Source organism: Amphiura filiformis, chromosome 4, assembly GCF_039555335.1.
Source record: "Amphiura filiformis chromosome 4, Afil_fr2py, whole genome shotgun sequence".
NCBI classification, from domain to species: Eukaryota; Metazoa; Echinodermata; class Ophiuroidea; order Amphilepidida; family Amphiuridae; genus Amphiura; species Amphiura filiformis.
The window spans coordinates 2,847,910-2,867,352 of NC_092631.1; the positions used below are offsets into that span (position 1 = coordinate 2,847,910).

Genomic DNA, 19,443 nt, shown 5'->3' on the forward strand with positions numbered 1-19,443 from the left:
TTCAATGCAGCAAAATCATTTTAGTCATCATTTTACTGCATTGAAATTAGATAAAATTGCTGCTACCACGGTAGCGGGCATACTAGTGGATCTTGAAATAGCTTAACATTAAAGTACAATTACATGTTCATATTATTAAGTGAAGTTCCGCTTTCAAAAACTAACGAGTTGGTTAAAATGGCCATAAAGGACCATTTTTGGGGTAATATTGGAAATATTGAACAAAAACATGCTATTTTAGTCCATATGTGAATTTGAAAGGGCCATAGATCAAAAACTATAGGTCACAGACATTCACCGTCATTAACTTTTTTGTTCAGAATAACTAGGTTGACATAATGACATATTTTTGAAATCAATAAAATATATATTTATTTTTTTTTCACCCATGCAAAAAATTACATTTTTAGCTCAAAAATGGCCAAAATAGCACAAAAATATGGTTTTTGCCATTTTTTTTATATTTTAGAGTTGTGCTGTGACATTTTTATTCACCAGTGTTAGACATCCATGTGATATGTAACATCTACAATAGAAATGAAATTTCTACTCAATTTATTTTGAAAGTTACAGCTATTTTAATATTTGACATTTTTGGGCAAAAATGGAAAAAAATCACGAAAAACACATTTTAAACCCCAAATAACTCCTAAATGAGTAAAGTAAAACGTGGGAACTTTTTGGATATTAATTCAGACATATCTTAACTCTTGATTTGTTGTGTTTTCATGTTCTGCCCAAGAGTGGACAACGAAAGTGGAAAACCAAGGGCCGTAGAGATGCATGGCTTATGGTCTAATATATTTACAATAAAAACACCTTCAAAAAGTTGGTCGATTTCACATTTTATGTTATCTACAGAAGGTGTGAATTATCCTTCATGCATACATCACTTTAGATCTGAAATCGACCAAGTAATAATGACACACGGGCAATTCTAAAACAACATCTTTTGCACAGAGTTCAATGGGATTTGAAAAGTAAAGTGGCAGTTGAAACTCTAGTGATAACACTTTTACAGTGCATGATGGGGCTTCCAAATCATCCTCTCTGCCCCTGGCCCATCATGATCCGGGGGTCCCGGCCGGGGGCAGCTAGGTTCCTGGAGGTAAAAGCGGGATTAGTTTTAAGTAAAATTGTAGGCTAGCGGAACCGGTAGCGGAACCAGAATTTTATACACGATTGTAATGGGACTATAGTGAGTATACAAATATGACAATTATTGTACTTGTTAATATTAGTGAGTTTTGAAAGTCAAAAAGTCAATTTTTTCTATTAGGCCTACTTTATCAAAAATTTCAAAAAATAAGATACGTGGGCATGGAATTAGCTTTTTCCTTTGGTTGAGTCTGATAGGTGAATTTACTATCCCGAACGATCATCATGATCGATCATGGCCGTACCCGGCCAGAATCCAAGTTGACCTAATTTTTGTTGGTGTTTTGGGAAAAAAATCCATATCTTCAATACGAAAGGTCAAAATTTTCAATTGATCGTCAGCTTTTCATCCCACCTACATATACACTTTAACCCACTTGAAGTATAAATCATCAGATTTATAAAGTTTAGGCCTACTTCAAAAAGTACTCTATTAATTTTTAATCATTTGCCATAAAATGTGTATTACATTGCGAATTTCAAAAAATCAAAATTATTTGATATCAGAAAGAAGGACATTCTTCGTATTTAGAAGTGAATTTCGGGGGCAAAATCCCCCTCAAAAGTGGAAATTTACGTAATTTGGGTTTTTTTTGCCTCAAAACTGGGGGGGGGGGGGAAAGAAAAATATGGTTGCAGTTCTTTTTTGGTTAACGAGACTTCCAAGTTCCATAAGGCCAAGTAAAATAAAAAACATGTTTCACGTCCGGGTTTTTGAAAAAAAGGAGGAAGAGGGGACTTTTTTTTTTTTTTTTAATCGCAAAATCAGTGTAAATACCCATAATTAGAGCTGTTTTAGTAGTATTTTAGCGTATACAATAATGCCTGGAAAAAGGATGAGGCCTCTTTTTATTTGTTGTTCTGAGAGATAGGCCCCCTCTAACTATCACAAAACCTTATAAAAGTGTTTCTTGTATATTAGCAAGGCTATAGAAAGCATCTCTACTTCCTAGGTCATATTTTTGAAAAGTTATAACTGAATTTCAAAAAATAAAAATAAAATTGAAGAAACCTCAAAAAAGGAAGCGGGAGGGGACGTGAAACATGTTTATTTTTTTATAAGTTTGCCTTAAATAAAACATAAAAAAAACAATATTACTCCGAAATCAATGATATGACCCCGGGGATATGACCTGATACGATCCGTTGACAACATCAGGAAGAAAGTTCTTTCAAATGCATACATGCTTAGAAAATACAAACAATGTCTCTCATTTTTAAATAGGCCTACCGGTATTGCACCTCACATAGACTCTTGATCTCTTGATCTTGATATAAAATGCTGATCAGCTCCTATTGGAACAGCATTCAGACTATATTGCGATGTAATATTATGGTCTGCTTGTAAATGTTAATAATGCAGGGGCTCCGGAACTTGTTAAATATTGGGGGGGCCCAATGGTGCCTGGCCAAAATTATTGGGGCCCAATGGTAATTTTCCATAGGCATCCAAATTATTGGGGCCTGAGCCCCCCCCCCCCCCCCCTCCCCCGGTTCCGGAGCCACTGTAATGACATGGACTATGATTCAAAAACTCCAGAACAGAGCTGCCAAAATAATTATCACTGGCGCTTGAAGGGCCCCAGAGTGACGATAACCAGGTAAAAAAATCCTCTAAATACAGCAAACACAACTATTTTCGGCAACAGTAATTGATTGGAGAGGGCGGCCTTCAACTTGTAGAAAGTGCAGTTCATGCTCTCGGCTATTAATAAAAGATTTAAAGAATTGTTACTAAACATTCATAAATAATTGTAAAGAGCAAGTTGTTAGTACCTTACAGCGAATAAAATATTTATTATTCAATAATTCTTCAATGTACTTTAAAAAATTGTACTTTTGTATTTTTATTTGCAACTTTCACCAAGCTCCATATACTACACAGAGCATGAAGTGCCATGAAAAACAATACCAACCCACGATTGCTGAATGTTTACCAATGTGCGCAATAAACATGTTGAATTGAAAGGTGTTTTTTACCGTATCTATCCTTTAAACTACTGATCTGTAAGTAAATATGTACAATTGTTTATATTATAAACGCTGCAGGCCTACCATGTCAGCCATATGAATTTATTGTTGTCATGGTTGGGCTGACGTGACTTGTGCGTTGACCGTTGTGCTAATTTTCAATACCGCACACACCGACATCTGAATCTGAATCTGAAGAATATTCTCAACGCTTCTCATTCGAAGCCAACCGAGAAGATATGGTGTGCGCAAGAATATAATTAGTCCACGTCTTTTCGCTGGCTGATATAGTTAGCCAGGGTTTCCTTGAATATATTTGTGTCCTCTATGTTTACTATGTGCTCAGGTAGACTGTTCCAATGCAATTGTTTATGGTGTTTGGGATGGGATTGGGAAGTATGAAAAGTTATACTAGTAGTTGGTTCTGCCACTTAGTTTCTTGAATGATTTGTTATGGTTGAGCCGAGATGAGCTACGCGTCTGGACCGGCTGCAAGAATGTTCGCGCTGGAATGGCCACCTGACTAATAATTATTTGGTGCAGCAGAGACACTAAAACGAATACACGGGATCGATACACGTGAATTGCTATGCACGATTTTGATATCAGACGAAAATCTTCGGATACTGGGTTAGAAAATGATGAATATCTCACGCAAATGATTTTTTCTCAAGAAACCAGATGTGGTCTCATACACTTGAAAATACGTGTTGAACAGATATGATAGTCGTTAGCGTGCGCTTTGAAAATTGGCCGTGCGCTTTGAACTCAAAATCTAACCAAAACTCTAATGTTATATTGCGTTGGTCCTGTATATGGACTACAGCGCGCAGCAGGCTATACATGTAGTCTGCTGCACTCAGTGGAGGCAGTATACCGTAACCATTGACCGCAATGTCGTACATACAAGCTTACTCACACAGCGAGAAATCAATTACCCCGGTTATTGTCAATAGCCTTAGTCAGTTCACTTCGCTAATTATGCATCTCATAAGGTCCGAATAAAATGGCCATGAGTGGCTGTGGATTCAACCTACCATGGCGATTTCTACCATGAAGATATCGGGGCGATGTCACTGTGCCGCAGCTCTGTACATGATCCATGGATCATGTAGGTATGATGACAGGGAAACCTCGGTTAACACATTTCATTTGCTAGTCAGTCAAAATGGCCTAAACCGGCAATACAAATTTACATTGAAATTTAAAAGAATCGCTTGCTCAAGGAAACCTTCATAAATATGTTGTCTATACTTCACTTGACCCAAATATATGATTTTTTTGGTGATGAGAGACTCGCACATGGAATTTCACAGGGATTTTGATAGCAGTTCCATATTTAATAACAAGGCGGTAAACGTAGCGTACATCCTCTTGTTATCCAAGACAGATTATAAGAGATATTGACCGACGAACTCCAGGAGCAGCTTACCAGTGAATATCAAGTGCACCGATCAATCGATCGTGGTGACCTCTATCTATCAATTACTATTGATCATGTTGAGCACGTGATATACCGTTATGATACCGTTATGCTGGTACTTGTCCGTATTGATAGCTATTGATGTGCGTTTGATGCTATTGTTATGTGCCCGGGTTCATATTACATTGTATTAAAATGTTATTTTCTTCTCTCTCTCTCTCTATTTATTTTTATTATAATCCATTTGTTTATTTGTTTTAGTATATTAACCTTGTTTATTTATTTATTTTTTATTTAATTATGATTCATTTATATTTATTCATTTTAGAGTTAGACTTTATTTATTTATTTAGTTAGTTAGTTAGTTAGTTAGTTAGTTAGTTAGTTAGTTATGGCTATTTATTTATTTTTTTATTTAACTATTTTTTTATTTTTGTTTGTTAAATGTGTATGTTTATTCTCTCTCTCCCTCTCTCGCTCTTATTTTAATATTTATTTATTATATAATCCATTTGTTTATTTGTTTTAGTATATTAACCTTGTTTATTTATTTATTTTTTATTTAATTATGATTCATTTATATTTATTCATTTTAGAGTTAGACTTTATTTATTTATTTATTTCTTTATTTCTTTATTTTTGGCTATTTATTTATTTTTTTATTTAACTATTTATTTATTTTTGTTTGTTTAATGTGTATGTTATTCTCTCTCTCCCTCTCTCGCTCTTATTTTAATATTTATTTATATATTTATTATAATTCATTTATTTATTTATATTAGCCTTATTTATTTATCTATTTACTTATATTTGTTGATTGTTGCTTATTAAATTTCTTTAATATTTTCAAAAATTGATAATACATGTATTTTTTTTATATTTGTTTCTTTTCTTTTCTCACCCTCTACCCACAATTCAATTCCGTAGAATTCAGAACAGCGCCCGACTTTTAGTCTCGATTTTCATAACTTGTTCGTTTTTTACTACATATTTGTGAACTTTCTAGTTGTGGTCGGATAAAATATGTAGGGCATCATCTCCCGGCCTCATCTGTTAAGGCAAGGTTCATAATCAATATTTAACTTTCGAATTGTGTAACTGTGGGCGTGATCAATCGATTCATGATGCACGGGTATGTTGTTAGCCCGGGGTCGTTAGTCAAGAGGGGCTCAGAGATCGATTGTCAAGCATCCCGGTCAAGCATGCACGGGTCTAATCTCTTATAATCTGTCTTAGATAACAAGAGGACGTACGCTAGGTTTACCGCCTTGTCAATATTGAAGGTGCTATCGTCATGAGACTAAGATCTAGAAACACCCAGGTAATGCTGTTTTGGGGAATTTTGCTAGCAGAATCTTTTTGATGAAAGTCAATCTTTATGTCAGGCGGATTTATCCGCCTGATATACTGTGAAGCTCTCAAATCTTCTTTCTTTCTTTCTTTCTTTCTTTCTTTCTTCTTTAGTAGAACCAAAAATTGCTACTAGTGCCAGACGCTTGGACCAATGTTGACCAAACTTGGCCACAAGAAGCACTGACCCAAGCTTAATATAACTCCTACACAGATAGGGGTCAAAGGTCATGTAAGGGTTATTAGGGGTCATTTTGTGAAAATCTTAAAAATGCTACTGCTCCTTTAAATGACATGCTACGACCACCAAACATGGTCAGCAAGAACCGCTGGCCCAAGCTTCAAATAAGTTGTACCACAGATTGGGGTCAAAGTTCATGTAAGGCTTAATAGGGTCATTTTGTGAAAATATTTGCGTGAAATGTAATGAAGCAGCTATCATTAGAGGCAGCAACCTTGTGCAGGGAAACAGCTATTTGATAACAAGAGATAAGCATAATACATATGTAGTTTCGTTGCATGCTTGGGCATGTCTACTGGTGTGGTTTTAAGTTTCCAGGAAAATTAACAGTAAATATTGTGCTGCTATTTTGATAATAAGAGGTAAGAGTTGTTAGGTTTGGAAATTATGCTATCCCATGATGCATTTATGAAAATACACACTAAAGGTTTGGAAATGATGCTATCCCATGATGCATTTATGAAAATACACACTAAAGGTATGTGATAAATGCTATATAGTTGCTTGTGCGGTGGGGATGGTGGTCAAATTATATTCCTTCCCATGATGCATTTATGAAAATCAATACATACACACTAAGGCTATATGGTAAATGCTATATAGCAATAATGGTGAATACCAGTACTCGGGTTTGTGGGGGGGGGGGGGCAAATTTTGAAATTTGTCCGATTGGGCTAAAACTTATATATAATAATCATAAGGGGATCATGAAACATCAGCTATGGTCATCCAAGGTCAAATATTACAGCTGCTCCGATGGGGCAGTAACTCTGGGGAAATGATCCCTGACACTTGGGGAGTATGTAACCGCAAAGGTCATGTGAGGTCAAAGGTCAGGTCAACTTTAAAGTTGCTCGATAGTGCTGTAACTTCGGAAAATGATCTGACAATTGATTTTTCGGTAAATCCATAACCCTTTGCGAGTACACCTGAGAACTCGTCATTTGACGTCACGCCGACTTGCAATGCGCAGTAACGATGTTCGATAAACGATGTGCGCATCGGCGCGGAGCGGCGTGACGCAGAATGACGAGTTCGTAGGTGTACTCGCAAAGGCTTATGGGATTTACCGAAAAGGTCAATTGGGGAGTATGAAACCACAAAGGTCATGCGAGGTCAAAGGTCAGGTCAAATTTAAAGTTGCTCCAATCGGGCTGTAACTTGGAAACAATGATCCCTGACAATTGGGGAGTATGAAACCGCAAAGGTCATGTGAGGTCAAAGGTCAGGTCAAATTTAAAGTTGCTCTGATAGGGCTGTAACTTCGGGAAAATGATCCCTGACAATTGGAGAGTATGAAACCACAAAGGTCATGCGAGGTCAAAGGTCAGGTCAAATTTAAAGTTGCTCGAATTGGTCTGCAACTTGGAAAAAATGATCCCTGACAATTGGGGAGTATAAAACCGCAAAGGTCATGTGAGGTCAAAGGTCAGGTCAAATTTAAAGTTGCTCTGATAGGGCTGTAACTTCGGGAAAATGATCCCTGACAATTGGGGAGTATGAAACCACAAAGGTCATGCGAGGTCAAAGGTCAGGTCAAATTTTAAGTTGCTTCAATTGGGCTGTAACTTAGGGAAAATGATCCCCGACACTTGGGGAGTATGAAACCATAAAGGTCATCTGAGGTCAAAGGTCAGGTCAAATTAAATATTGCTCCGATCAGGCTGTAACAACTTGCGGAAATGATCCCTGATCCCTGACACTTGGGGAGTATAAAACCGTAAAGGTCATCCAAGGTTACAGGACAGGAAAGGTCAAATGAGGTCAAATGTTAAAATATGCCCGATTGGGCTTAAATGTGATGCAAATTATCCTTGATTTGAGATAGCATGAGTAGTCAACTCACGTTTACCCGAGGTCAAAGGTCAACTGAGGTCAATCAGAAGTCATCGCCTGACATTCGTGGCTCGTGAGCCACAGTAGCTCTAGTTGACCATGTTGACTAGATGTAACTTTGCTACGGAAAGTGCTATGACAAAAAGGTTTTCAGTGTTGGCTTTCTTTACTCAAGGGCTTTAATTTGATATATAAAATGATGCAAGTAAGAGGCGCTAATTTGTATTCCAACCGCTCGAAATCATTCTGCCACAATGGTTTAAATCTACGTTCAAGTTACTTCCATTTCCAGTTCCATGACTATAACACCACTAGTACTACTAGCGTCATTAATAGTATCAGTAGCTGTTGGATTCTCTGATTTTATTGTTTCATCCTCCTTCTCCTTGTTCTGACAAAGTTCATTAAAAAAACAATCAAAACTTTTGACCGATGATATACAAAAATTGTACTATTTGCTGGCAATTAAAAGCTTAAATAGTTGGTCGCCATTGGCGCCAAGGATTGAAGGTTTAGTCGCATCAGAAAAAATCTAGTCGCCATTCGCCAATGCGACTAAAATGGTCGCACCGTACAGCACTGGGTAATTCAGAATTCCTACAGTTTTTGGAAGAGAAGAACAGCAGTTGTTTACATTTAAGAGCGTGCACAGCGTAAACACAGAACTCTAGTTCAGTGGGGTTCTGATTGGCCGATTCAATCGTCTGACAATCATAACAACACTCATTGACACTCTGAGCTGAGCTAGACTCGCTCGCCAGTCCTACGATACATACCGTACCTATATACAGAACCATATCACGCCATTTTGTCTGTCTATGGAAAATACACACTTCACGGTTTGCGTTATACGTCGAACAACCGAATACAAGCACAACGTACGGACCAATATATTTTGTAAACATTTTAGGCCTATAACAAAATGTATATTTCGTACAAATTGTACAACTAAAGTTTCTACCCTATGACCTATAAAAGTTACCTGTTATCAAAGTGTCCGCAAAAAACTGCGCCAATAAAAGGATTAGGGATTAATCTAATGTGATAATCACAACCAGGCACATGTAGCTTTCCACGAGTGCAGAGACAGAGAGAGAGAGCCCATCCAGGCTCAGTGCACCTTAAGGGCACACAACTATGAATCAACTGGCGTAACTACCTCTTTCTCTCTCTTTTTGTCTTTTAAAGAAAAAAAAAGATCACTTTCCTCACAAGGAAGTGAGGATAACACTACTAAACAACTACTACTAACAACCAAGGCATTAGCCAGGATTTTAAAGTAGGGTGTCCAAAGTACAAAAAGTAAAGCGAAGTGAGCGAAGTTAACGAAGGCCCACCGGCCGGGGTCCAGGGGCGCTTTAGGCCCCCTGATGGGGGATCAGGGGCAGCGCCCAAAGCTCCTGGATTTTAGCAATTTGAAGGGCCCAGGAGAGGCTTTTTAGACATAAAATCCAACTATTTGTATTAAAGCAATTTGCATCAATACCATTCAAAACTTACTTTTCTTGACTTACTAAGGTAGGGACTGGTTCCTGGGAATTCGAGTCCCGGCTGGTAGCCTAGTACCGGGCGGAAATTCCATGCCCGGATACCCGAAATTCAAAAAAAAAAAAAAAAAAAAATTTTTTTTTAAGTTATTTTTTTTGGTTTTGTAGTGTTCCTGGACCTAGACCTAGATGCTAGGATCATTCAGGGTTTACCTAAAAAAAAAAAAAAAAAAATTGCACAATGTTTTGTGTTTTTAATATGAAAATTGATAGTTTGTATTCATGTCATACTATATTAATGATATCAAAATGCATTTAATTTGAATGCATTTTGATATCATTGATAGAGTATGACATGAATACAAACTATCAATTTTCATATTAAAAACACAAAACATCATGCAAATTTTTTTTTTTTTTTTTTTTTTTAAGGTCAACCATGAATGATCCTACATTTAGGTCTAGGTCCGGGGACACTACAAAACCAGGAAAAAAATAAAAAAAAAAAAAAAAAAAAAAAAAAATTTTTTTTTTTTTTTTTTTTTTTTTTTTTTGCAATTTCGTAGGCCGTCCTAGGCCGTCCATTTTCGTGACAGGGCGTCCAAATGACGGCCGGACGGGTCTCTAGCTAAAGCCTTGCTAACAACTGACTTGCAGAAACCAATCTAACAGCTTATGTGAATGAAGACACTGTTGGTTTAGAACACTCAAAATAGGCAATGTGCCAACAGTCAATAACATCAACAGTTCAAGAGTCTTTTTGTCTGCAATGACAAACTGACATTCAACATGAATGTAAAATGGTTCAAAGTTCAAAGAAGTAAACGTCAGTTCCAGAGAGTTCTTGTAGAATTCCAAATGACATACGTAATTCACTTCAATGTTCACTGAAGTGACCATATAGGAGGACACCGATGATGGATTAATGTCATAGTACACAGTGACCTGTCCATTTAGTTTAACACATAGTCTTTCAGGTGCTCAGGAAGTTTGTGAGGGCGCATGAACGCCTTTGTGTGAGCAATGGTGGCATGATCTCAGGGCCAACCATACTAGCTTGGGGATACTTTCACTAACCTCACTGCTGTTACCGGTACATGGATTAGACTGTGCAACCAAACCGGAGGTATTGCTGGAGCTATGACCGCTATCGCACAAGGGATCGCGAGGATCTGACTCAGAACTGGGGTGCGAGTGATTAGCATTCCTGGGCAGGGGGTCACAAGTAGCAGGTGTGGACAACTCGCCAGGTATGAAAGGAGGCTCTGGAGGAGTACATTCAGGGACCACTTCAACAAACTCGGAATCCTCGGTGGGTGGAGACGACTTGGGAAAGGGCGAGAATCCAGGTCAGGATAATACTGGACCTTAAAGCACTCAGATTTCTTGATACGATAAGAAGTATTCAAGCTGAGAACCCACAAATTTGGATGTTGCACCATGGGCCTTCGATAGTAGTGACGAAGTAGCGATCTCTAGCATGAGATTTCTTGCGATCTGAGTAGAGGTAGACAAGATCACCAACCTCCAACTCTGCTGCTGGGGAGGCAGAGGCTAATGGGGCCTTTGAATGAGCACTGTGTGGGTGGTTGGCTTTTCGCAAGGCATGTTGGGCCTGAATCATTTGACAATCAGTGAAAGGAACCTGCTCATTGGTAAACTGGTCTCGCTGAAACCACATCTCACGGGCTGAAAGACCTCGGGATCTGATGCGAGTATTAAGGGCTGCAGTAGCAATGGCAAGTGATAATGCTGTAGCCGGACCACCTGTAGAATCTTGTCTGAGCAACTCATCTTCAAGCTCACGAATGGCTTTCTCAGCAACAGGATTCTTGTTATTATTTTTAATTCGACCGATCTCAACCGATAGATGGTAACGTGTGAGAAGTTTGTCATTGGCGAGTCGAACAAACCCTGGTGCTGGGTCAGTACGAATGACTGCAGGGGGCCATCAAGTGGACGAAGTTCAATGCACAATTGAATCAGGGCATCACATAGCGTGCCATGTTGTTCATTCTCGACAATGCAAGAAGCTGTGTAGGGCGTTGAGGTTTCGCGCAGCACAAGGACTAGCTGGCGGCTACGCTTCAGGATATCAGCTGCAAAAGAAATGCCAACTGCATCGGGAGGGTCACTTGAGGACTGCTCGATCAATGTCTTAGGGGCATTGGACAGAGAAGCACACTGGTGACAAGTTGATGTCACTTGATCAATAGCCTTGTCCATATCAAGAGCATAAAAGTAACGCTGGGTCACCAAACTGAGCTGATGTTTGGAGGGATGGTCAAGTTGGATGTGCAGGGCAGTGAGAAGACCATTTAAGACCTGTCTGGGAACAACAATACAATCATGAAGTTGGGGACAATGGTTGATCACTGACGAACAACAAGTAGGCCATCTCTAGCGATAGATGCAACCTGCAAATAGCGCTTCACATCTTTGACAGAAGTAGCTTTCTTTGAAGGGCGAGTGCCCTGAACCAGATGAGCATGTGTTCGTCGCAGATCCGGGCATTCCTGCTGAATAGCATGCCAGGCTGCTTTGCTGGCAAAGGGAGCTTAGCTTTCCGGACAGAATGTCATGTGCGGAAACACGAAGGACAGTTGCTTCCTCTTCACGTTTGATAAAGGAGCATATTTGACAAGTTGGCTCAGTGCAGTCAGGGGCATTACGACTAGCAAAGTTAGCTGATCCTGCAAGATGACGAACAGATGCTTGGAAACGACTGACAGTGGAGAGGAATGTGGACACGCGAGGACTGGCTGAAAACTCACCCGGCAGAGCTTTTCATATGCCTGAACACAAGGTTTGCTGTCAGTGAGGATACATGTCTTGTGTTTGGACTGAATAACATAGGGACTGAAGTGCTTGGTGGAGGCAGAAATAGACAGCGCCTCAATTTCGCAGGGTCACCATGTTGGCTGTCGATCACGCAATTTAGCACTGAAGAACCCGGCGAGGAAGAGTTTGTCATTGCGGGAAATATACAATGTCGACCCAATGCTATGTTTCTTCACGGATCCATCAGTAATGATCCAAAGCTGATCATTGGGATGGGGAAGTGTGACTGCCCTAGCGGAAGACAGTGCTGCTTGAGCCTTGTGAAAAGCAGTATGCAGACTATCAGACCATGTAAGCTCTTCAGTTGATTGGTGCCCTGCAATAGCATCATCTAATGGGGCTACCAGACTGGCACAATTCTGAATGACACGGGCCAGAACCTTGTATGCACCGATGAAGGACCGCATGCCACCAACTTTGCTTGGAGGCGAGCAGCTGGAAAGTGTGGCGATGCTATGGGGGCTAGCACAAAGGGTTCCATTTGACCAAATCCAACCCAGAATTACTGTCTTTTGGGGGCAAATGACTGTTTTGGAAGCAGAAAGACGTAACCCAGACTTAGACAAAGCTTGCAAAACTTGACGCCAATTCTCAACAAGTTCATCCACAGTATTACCACCACAGTACAAGTCATCAGCGAGTTTTGCTACGACACCTTTCTCTAAGAGGTCACCAAGGACACGACACATCAGTTCCTCAAGGGCTGTTTCAGAACCTGGCATACCCATGGCACACCGTGTATACACACGCACCCACGAAAGGGAGTTGCAACACCACAGTATTTCATGGACTCATGGGATAAAGGGATTTGGTAGAAAGCACTAGTCAAGTCAGTGGCAATCAAATACTTCCATTTGGCAATTGAACGCAATGTTGAGTCCACATTGGGCATTAGAGAGGGTTGTGGCTTGCTATATCTACCGACATCAGCAAATGCAGTAACCAGACGAAAGCCTCCATTAGGCTTCTTGACAAGAAAGGACGGGTTAAGGTATTCGACACACACACCGACATCTTCAGGTCTAGCAAAGACGCCTGCTTTTTCAAGCTGATCAAACTTTGATTGCAACTCTTGGAGTTTATCCTGTGCATACAATGGGAGACGACCTTTGCGTTGGGGGGGTTGGACCGGTCCCATATTAACCACAGATTTGAAAGGGCCGACAGCACCATTGTAACCTGGGAAACTAGGGTCAAAAACTTCATCGTACTCATCGAGAAAACTGCGGAAGTTGGATTGCTCACAAGTGCCAAGTATACCATCTGGGTCAAGGGCAACAGCAGCTGAGTAGTTAACCGGTGAACTGGGCTTTGGGACATTGACTGATGCTGCTGCAGCAGTGTGTGATGGCTTAGAAGTTAGTGATGGTGAAAAACAGTGTGTATCTGGCCAAGATGTTTATGCTTTCTGATGACAAGTGGCACACCAGTATTGTTGGGAATGCGAACCCTGCCTGCAATACTTGTGATTACATCAGGCTTGGGCCAGGCTTGTTTGGGCGGTAGGAACCTACCGGCGGGGTATCAACACGGGCTCAATGGCAAAAGTAGCATCTGATTCAACGATGTCTGCAGGGAGATTTACCTCAACGTATGAGCCTGGCCATATGGTAGTGTTTTGAGAAGGTCCACAAGAAGTATATGGGCACTGACGAACAGTGTGCTGGGATTTGGGGCTCTTGTTGGCGCCATAAGTGATAATTGTACCATCTGTCAAGATGATTTGGTTCTTAGCAGGGCTTAATTGCGACATCATTGCATTTCATGAAGGGAATACCTGCAAGGATTTCTTCGTCAAGGTCTCTAACAACTAGACCTTTAAAGACAAAGGAGTGTCTGTCACGAGTAAAGGTGCGGGTTGTTTCCCCAACTACCTTAAGAGGGGATGACCCATCAGCTTGACGGGCAGACTGCGAACTCTGATGAATGGGGCATCCTAATCGTTGGACAGTGTTTTCATGAATGAGATTACCAGTGGATCCACTGTCAATGGTGATGCGGACCGCATGGTGCTTGTGGAATGCATCTACATAAGGAGACTGATCAACATGAATTCGCAGCGCTGTCTGAACATTGGGCTGCGCACTAAGGTCAGATTGGTCAACAAAGGCGCATGCTAAATCTGAGTCGCTGTCACAATCATCAAGGATGTTAAGCTGACGAAGCGCTTGGGCCAGGTATTTTCTGTCCTTTTCAGGGAGATACGAGCACTCGCTTAAGAAATGCGCATGGTCATGCCGACCAGCTTGCTCACACAGAGGGCAGGATTTACCAAATGATTTCTTAGCTTTCAATTTAGGCATCGGTTCACGCTGACTACTAGTGCGCATGCTGCGAGCAGCATCGTTTGAGCTCAGCTCATCCAGGAGCGAATCCAGAGCTTGAGAAATTTCGGCTTTGATAGAAGCCAAGGTGCGGATCTTAGCTCTGTACCGCACGCTGCTTTACTAATCGGGGCAGATCAGGGTTTATAAGACGCAACCACGTTAACACTACAAAGTTTTCGAGTGTAGGCGTAATCTCCTCATCTTCATCGATGACTTGGTCATGGTGACTGATGCCGCATGAGGTTGTCTTCGGTGAATGCTACTAGACGCTGGTACAAGTCCTCTGGCCGTTCATCAGGGCCAAGGGTAATATTGTTGAACTCTAGGAAGTGGCCACCTGTTGTTTGGAAGCCAAAATGGAGACGGATGGCTTGCCATATCTTTTTCAGGCTGGTGCAGTTTTTGAGTATTGTATTTCGTGAGATAATTGGACAATAGTTGGCTATTTGTCCAAGCATAAGCTCAATGCAGCATTTTTCTGGACTGCTGTTTTCCTTTGGGCTTCCTGTATGTCCTCACCGTCGTTAGTGAGACCTCGAAGAGGGAAGTTTTTGACTTTTGCCCCATACCGCTCCTTCAACCAAGTAGGGAGAAAAGCTTGGGTCTAATGACAGTGTATACTAGAGGTTATGTTTCCAGCTTTCAAATGAGTTTATTGTTTCGTTCTTTGTTAGAGGCCATTGCTTGGCATACGATGTGTTGTGGCCATTGCTGATTGTTTTTACACTCGTGTATGTGAACCAAAATAAAAGCTAATATGCAGCCTTGCAGGCTTAAGCTTTCTGTTTTAAGCTTACTGGTCGCTCACAGTCTTGTGAAAGATCACACAATTAGGGTTCAAGATGACCACCAATTTCGTCAGGAAGGTCAGCTGAGAGACTTCAGAGATGACTGGTTTGAATCCAAGCTGTCACCACGCCAATAAAAGGATTAGGGATTAATCTAATGTGATAATCACAACCAGGCACATGTAGCTTTCCACGAGTGCAGAGACAGAGAGAGAGAGCCCATCCAGGCTCAGTGCACCTTAAGGGCACACAACTATGAATCAACTGGCGCTGGTCATCGCAAGTATCTTTGATGCTGAAAACTAAGGATATTCACGCAGGGACAGGCCAAAAACCTTACCTCGATCGTAAAATCCAGCCGATGCATGTCATAAATAATTCATTATTCCATTGTGTAAATGACAGTGATTGTGTCCATGTATTGTTATTGCACCTGCGATCTCACGCGAGAGCAGTTGTCAAGCTGAATTTATACTCGATCGCTGGATCACCACGCCACATGAATTCGCCTCTCGAAAACCTCTACGAGGTTGTTGCATCGAGCACGCTGACTGGCTTAGTAATTTTGTAAACCAATCAGGTTAGACGTACTTTACTGGCGAGTCACATTAATTAATACCGTAAAAGGCCGTCGCGTTCGTTGATTGGCTTACGATTTCAAAGAATGGCTTTTGCAACCAATCACAATACGGGTTATATGACGCCCGTCCGAAATTTTGCATACGTCCATGATGACGTCATGCCCCAGCGCCACGAGGCTGGCTTTTTTGCGAGTGGTATAAAGTCAGTTTCACACCTGTGATTTAATGGAGCACATCCACAGCGCATTTGACAGATAAAAATGAAATGGGCAATTCTGAGCAACGGGATTCCATGAAATGGACGATTATGTAAGTTATTCTACAGGATCGGTAATAATTAACAGCTGGTCTGCTGTATTTGAAGTGCATATTGAAGTTTGTAAGTTTGTGACTTCGTATGTTATGTGCAATTGATATTATAGGAAGCTTAAATTGGCAGGCTCTCATGCAATGTATCCGTCTCTTCCGAACATATGGACGTTCAGGGCAAGTCATACTGAAGTATGACTGACTTGCCCACACAGGGTATAGGTTTGCGTAAGGTCAGATATTCGAACAATTTCTTCAAAATTTCATCAAAGGTATATAAAATTAATACCCACCTTATTGTGCTTGCTAATTTAAGACTCGGTTGAAACAAAATTATGGATCGAATGCATTTTAGTGTCCAAAAAGGCAAAATTATCGTCAAAGTTCTGCCTATTCTTCACCCTTGCGAAGGGTGCAGAATTGGAATCGGGAATAAAAATATCCGATCTTTGCGATCAAAAACACAAAATTACAACTTTGGACGTACTATTGACAAAAGACATTATTGCCAAACAATATAGAATAGAACATTTTATGTCAACTTGTTGAAATATTGAAGAAATGTGCTCCCTAAACTTTTGGCGACTAGGTAAAATAATTCCCATTCAAACGCATGCGAAACTGAAAGTGCTTAACACAGGCTAAGCTGAGCAGGGTTGCCAAAAGATTTCAGCCTGAATCGCGGGTCAAATAATCAAAAAGTTTTCTCTTGTCTTTACCATTGGTTTCTATGGGGCACCAGCACCTGTAAATGTGGAGAGCACTTTTGCACATACAGGATACAGAGTCCACTGTTGTAGGCACCGCACCAAAGTCCTCATCCAGATGCTGAACAGGCTTTGATGAGTAGCAGCGTAGAAGTAGAAGTTAATGTTGAAAAGTCGCCCAATTTTTTCTTAACCATTGGTTTCTATGGGACAGGAAATTGTCAAAAGTTGCGGGAAAAATCTTCAAAAGTCGCCCAATTGGGCTACCAAATTGCGAGTTTGGCAACCCTGACTCTGAGTCTTGTACAAAAAAAAATGTGTACAGACCGATAATCTGATTCTGATTGGTTGATTTATGACTTTATGTTCAATGTTGGTTGGCGATGATCCGCAGATTCCGCACGCTTGAAGGGAACATAAAGTTCCACATATCGTTCAATATTGCGTCAATCTGGATAAGGGACTGCAGTTCTTCTCTGAAACCGACTCTGTATAGTTTGACCAGCTCGTAATTGGCGGGCCTGGTAACGTCGCGGATTAATATAGACTAGATATATTTTATTTGGAGAATTGTCTTGTGACATCTCGCCAGAAGTATTACAAATTATTAATTGAAGTCCTATACTTTTGTCTACTTTCTGTACCATGCAAAATATAGATCAGGCAGATCAACTATATCATTCATAACGTCGGTCTACTTTTTGGCGTAGTGGTAAAAGCCTAATAATTCCTGCCGATTACAAGCTGATCAAAGTATAGCCTTCTCCACATGTCCGTACAAAGGCTAGAGCACTGTGAGTGTGATGCATTAAAATCTGGGGTTCCCCCGGCCCAAACCTTTTGAAAACTGCTGATTATGATCAGTAGGGGATGTCAGACATTTGGAGAGTTTCAATTTTGATTATTTCCATCTCAATTTTCAGATAATTTACTTTTTTATGAAAAAATGAAAGTTTTGGTCAAAAGGTGATGCGAGCGGGTGACAGGAAACTAAGAATCAACTTCCATTAGCCTTATCTAGTTTCTAACTACACAACTTCTCATTCAAACTCATAATTTTGCAGGAGAACCAACAAACTTATTGTACAAACAACACACAACATGTCCAAGCTTGAAGGGTACGATTTCTACAACACAGTCTTGGGTAAACCCAAGCTGATTGTTGCCCCAATGGTGGATCAGAGTGAATTAGCATGGCGGATTTTGAGTCGTCGACATGGAGCTCAGTTGTGTTATACACCCATGTTGCATGCATCAGTGTTTGTGAGGGACGCACATTATCGTAAGGAAGGATTGGCGTCTTGTCCTGAGGACAGACCACTTATTGTCCAGGTAAAGACAAAGTTATTTCACAGTTAAATGCAAGAAAGCTGATCATGTGCTCTATAATGCTTCTGAATGCTCATCTTGAAAAAAAACACCATTACCTGTACAGAGAATGGTTGCTTCCGTAAGGTGACTTGTAAAGTCATCGTGCAAAAAATTACACACACAAATGACCACTTTAACAGTACGGCCATACATGTATTGTAAGAATGTTTGATAGGAATTATCATTTTACTTTTCAGTTTTGTGCAAATGATCCGGAGGTATTTGTCAAAGCAGGTCTGTTGGCGGAGTCTAGTTGCGATGCCATTGATTTGAACTTGGGTTGTCCTCAATCTATTGCCAAGAGAGGTAAGCATGTCTTAGGAACCATACATATAGTACCGTACATCTAATATAAGTCTCATGCACTGCACTAGGGAAAAATGTGTTGGTGTCTTTGTATCTTGTGTGTGACCAGGGGTGCATGCATTTCATTTAAAACATTAACAATTGCATTTTAAGTTCTGGACCAATAAGTTCTGAACCTGCTCTTCCACATGATTTATAAGACTTACAATGACTGAAAGGACTTATGATGTGTTATAAAACTTACAGAAATACATGCACAGCCCCGATTTAAGAATCTTGAATGTTTGCCACACACAATTTATCTTACTACATGTATATATTCTTCGTAACTTTATGCTCAATTGTGCAGGCTAAAGGGCGCATCAAAATTATTTTATAGTTACTACATGTAAGATATGATCATGGTGTATGACGTATGAAGCACAAGAAATTAAGCACTTGGTTTGGCCATACCCATGTAGAGCGATGGTGGCGCAGCGGAACAGGCTTTAACTGATGATTGGAAGGTAGCGGGTTTGAGCCCCAGCAATGCCATCGTTTTGCGCTCTTAGGCAAGACCCTTAGTCTCTATTGTGTCTCTATCAGCATATATGCAAACTAATTTGCTCCTTAAGCTTGAGTATTACAAAGGTTTTCATGGGCAGCACTTAACACATGTTATTGGCACAGCGCGCTACTAGCATAATGCAAAAGCATGCACTTCAAATCAATAGTTTACTGGCCACATGATGAAATAATCCTGATATG

The 19,443-nt window shown here is 40.4% G+C and overlaps 1 protein-coding gene across 1 annotated transcript in view; it reads left to right on the forward strand.

Annotated features, from left to right (window-relative positions):
- Window positions 1-3,077: 3,077 nt before the first annotated feature.
- Window positions 3,078-19,443, forward strand: part of LOC140149625 (tRNA-dihydrouridine(16/17) synthase [NAD(P)(+)]-like) — a 34,631-nt gene continuing 18,265 nt past the window's right edge. Inside the window, exons 1-3 of the mRNA XM_072171705.1 lie at window positions 3,078-3,165; window positions 18,084-18,351; window positions 18,588-18,696. Of these exons, the coding sequence (XP_072027806.1) occupies window positions 18,121-18,351; window positions 18,588-18,696 (340 nt within the window). The 5' untranslated portion in view covers window positions 3,078-3,165; window positions 18,084-18,120. The remainder of the gene's footprint in view (window positions 3,166-18,083; window positions 18,352-18,587; window positions 18,697-19,443) is intronic.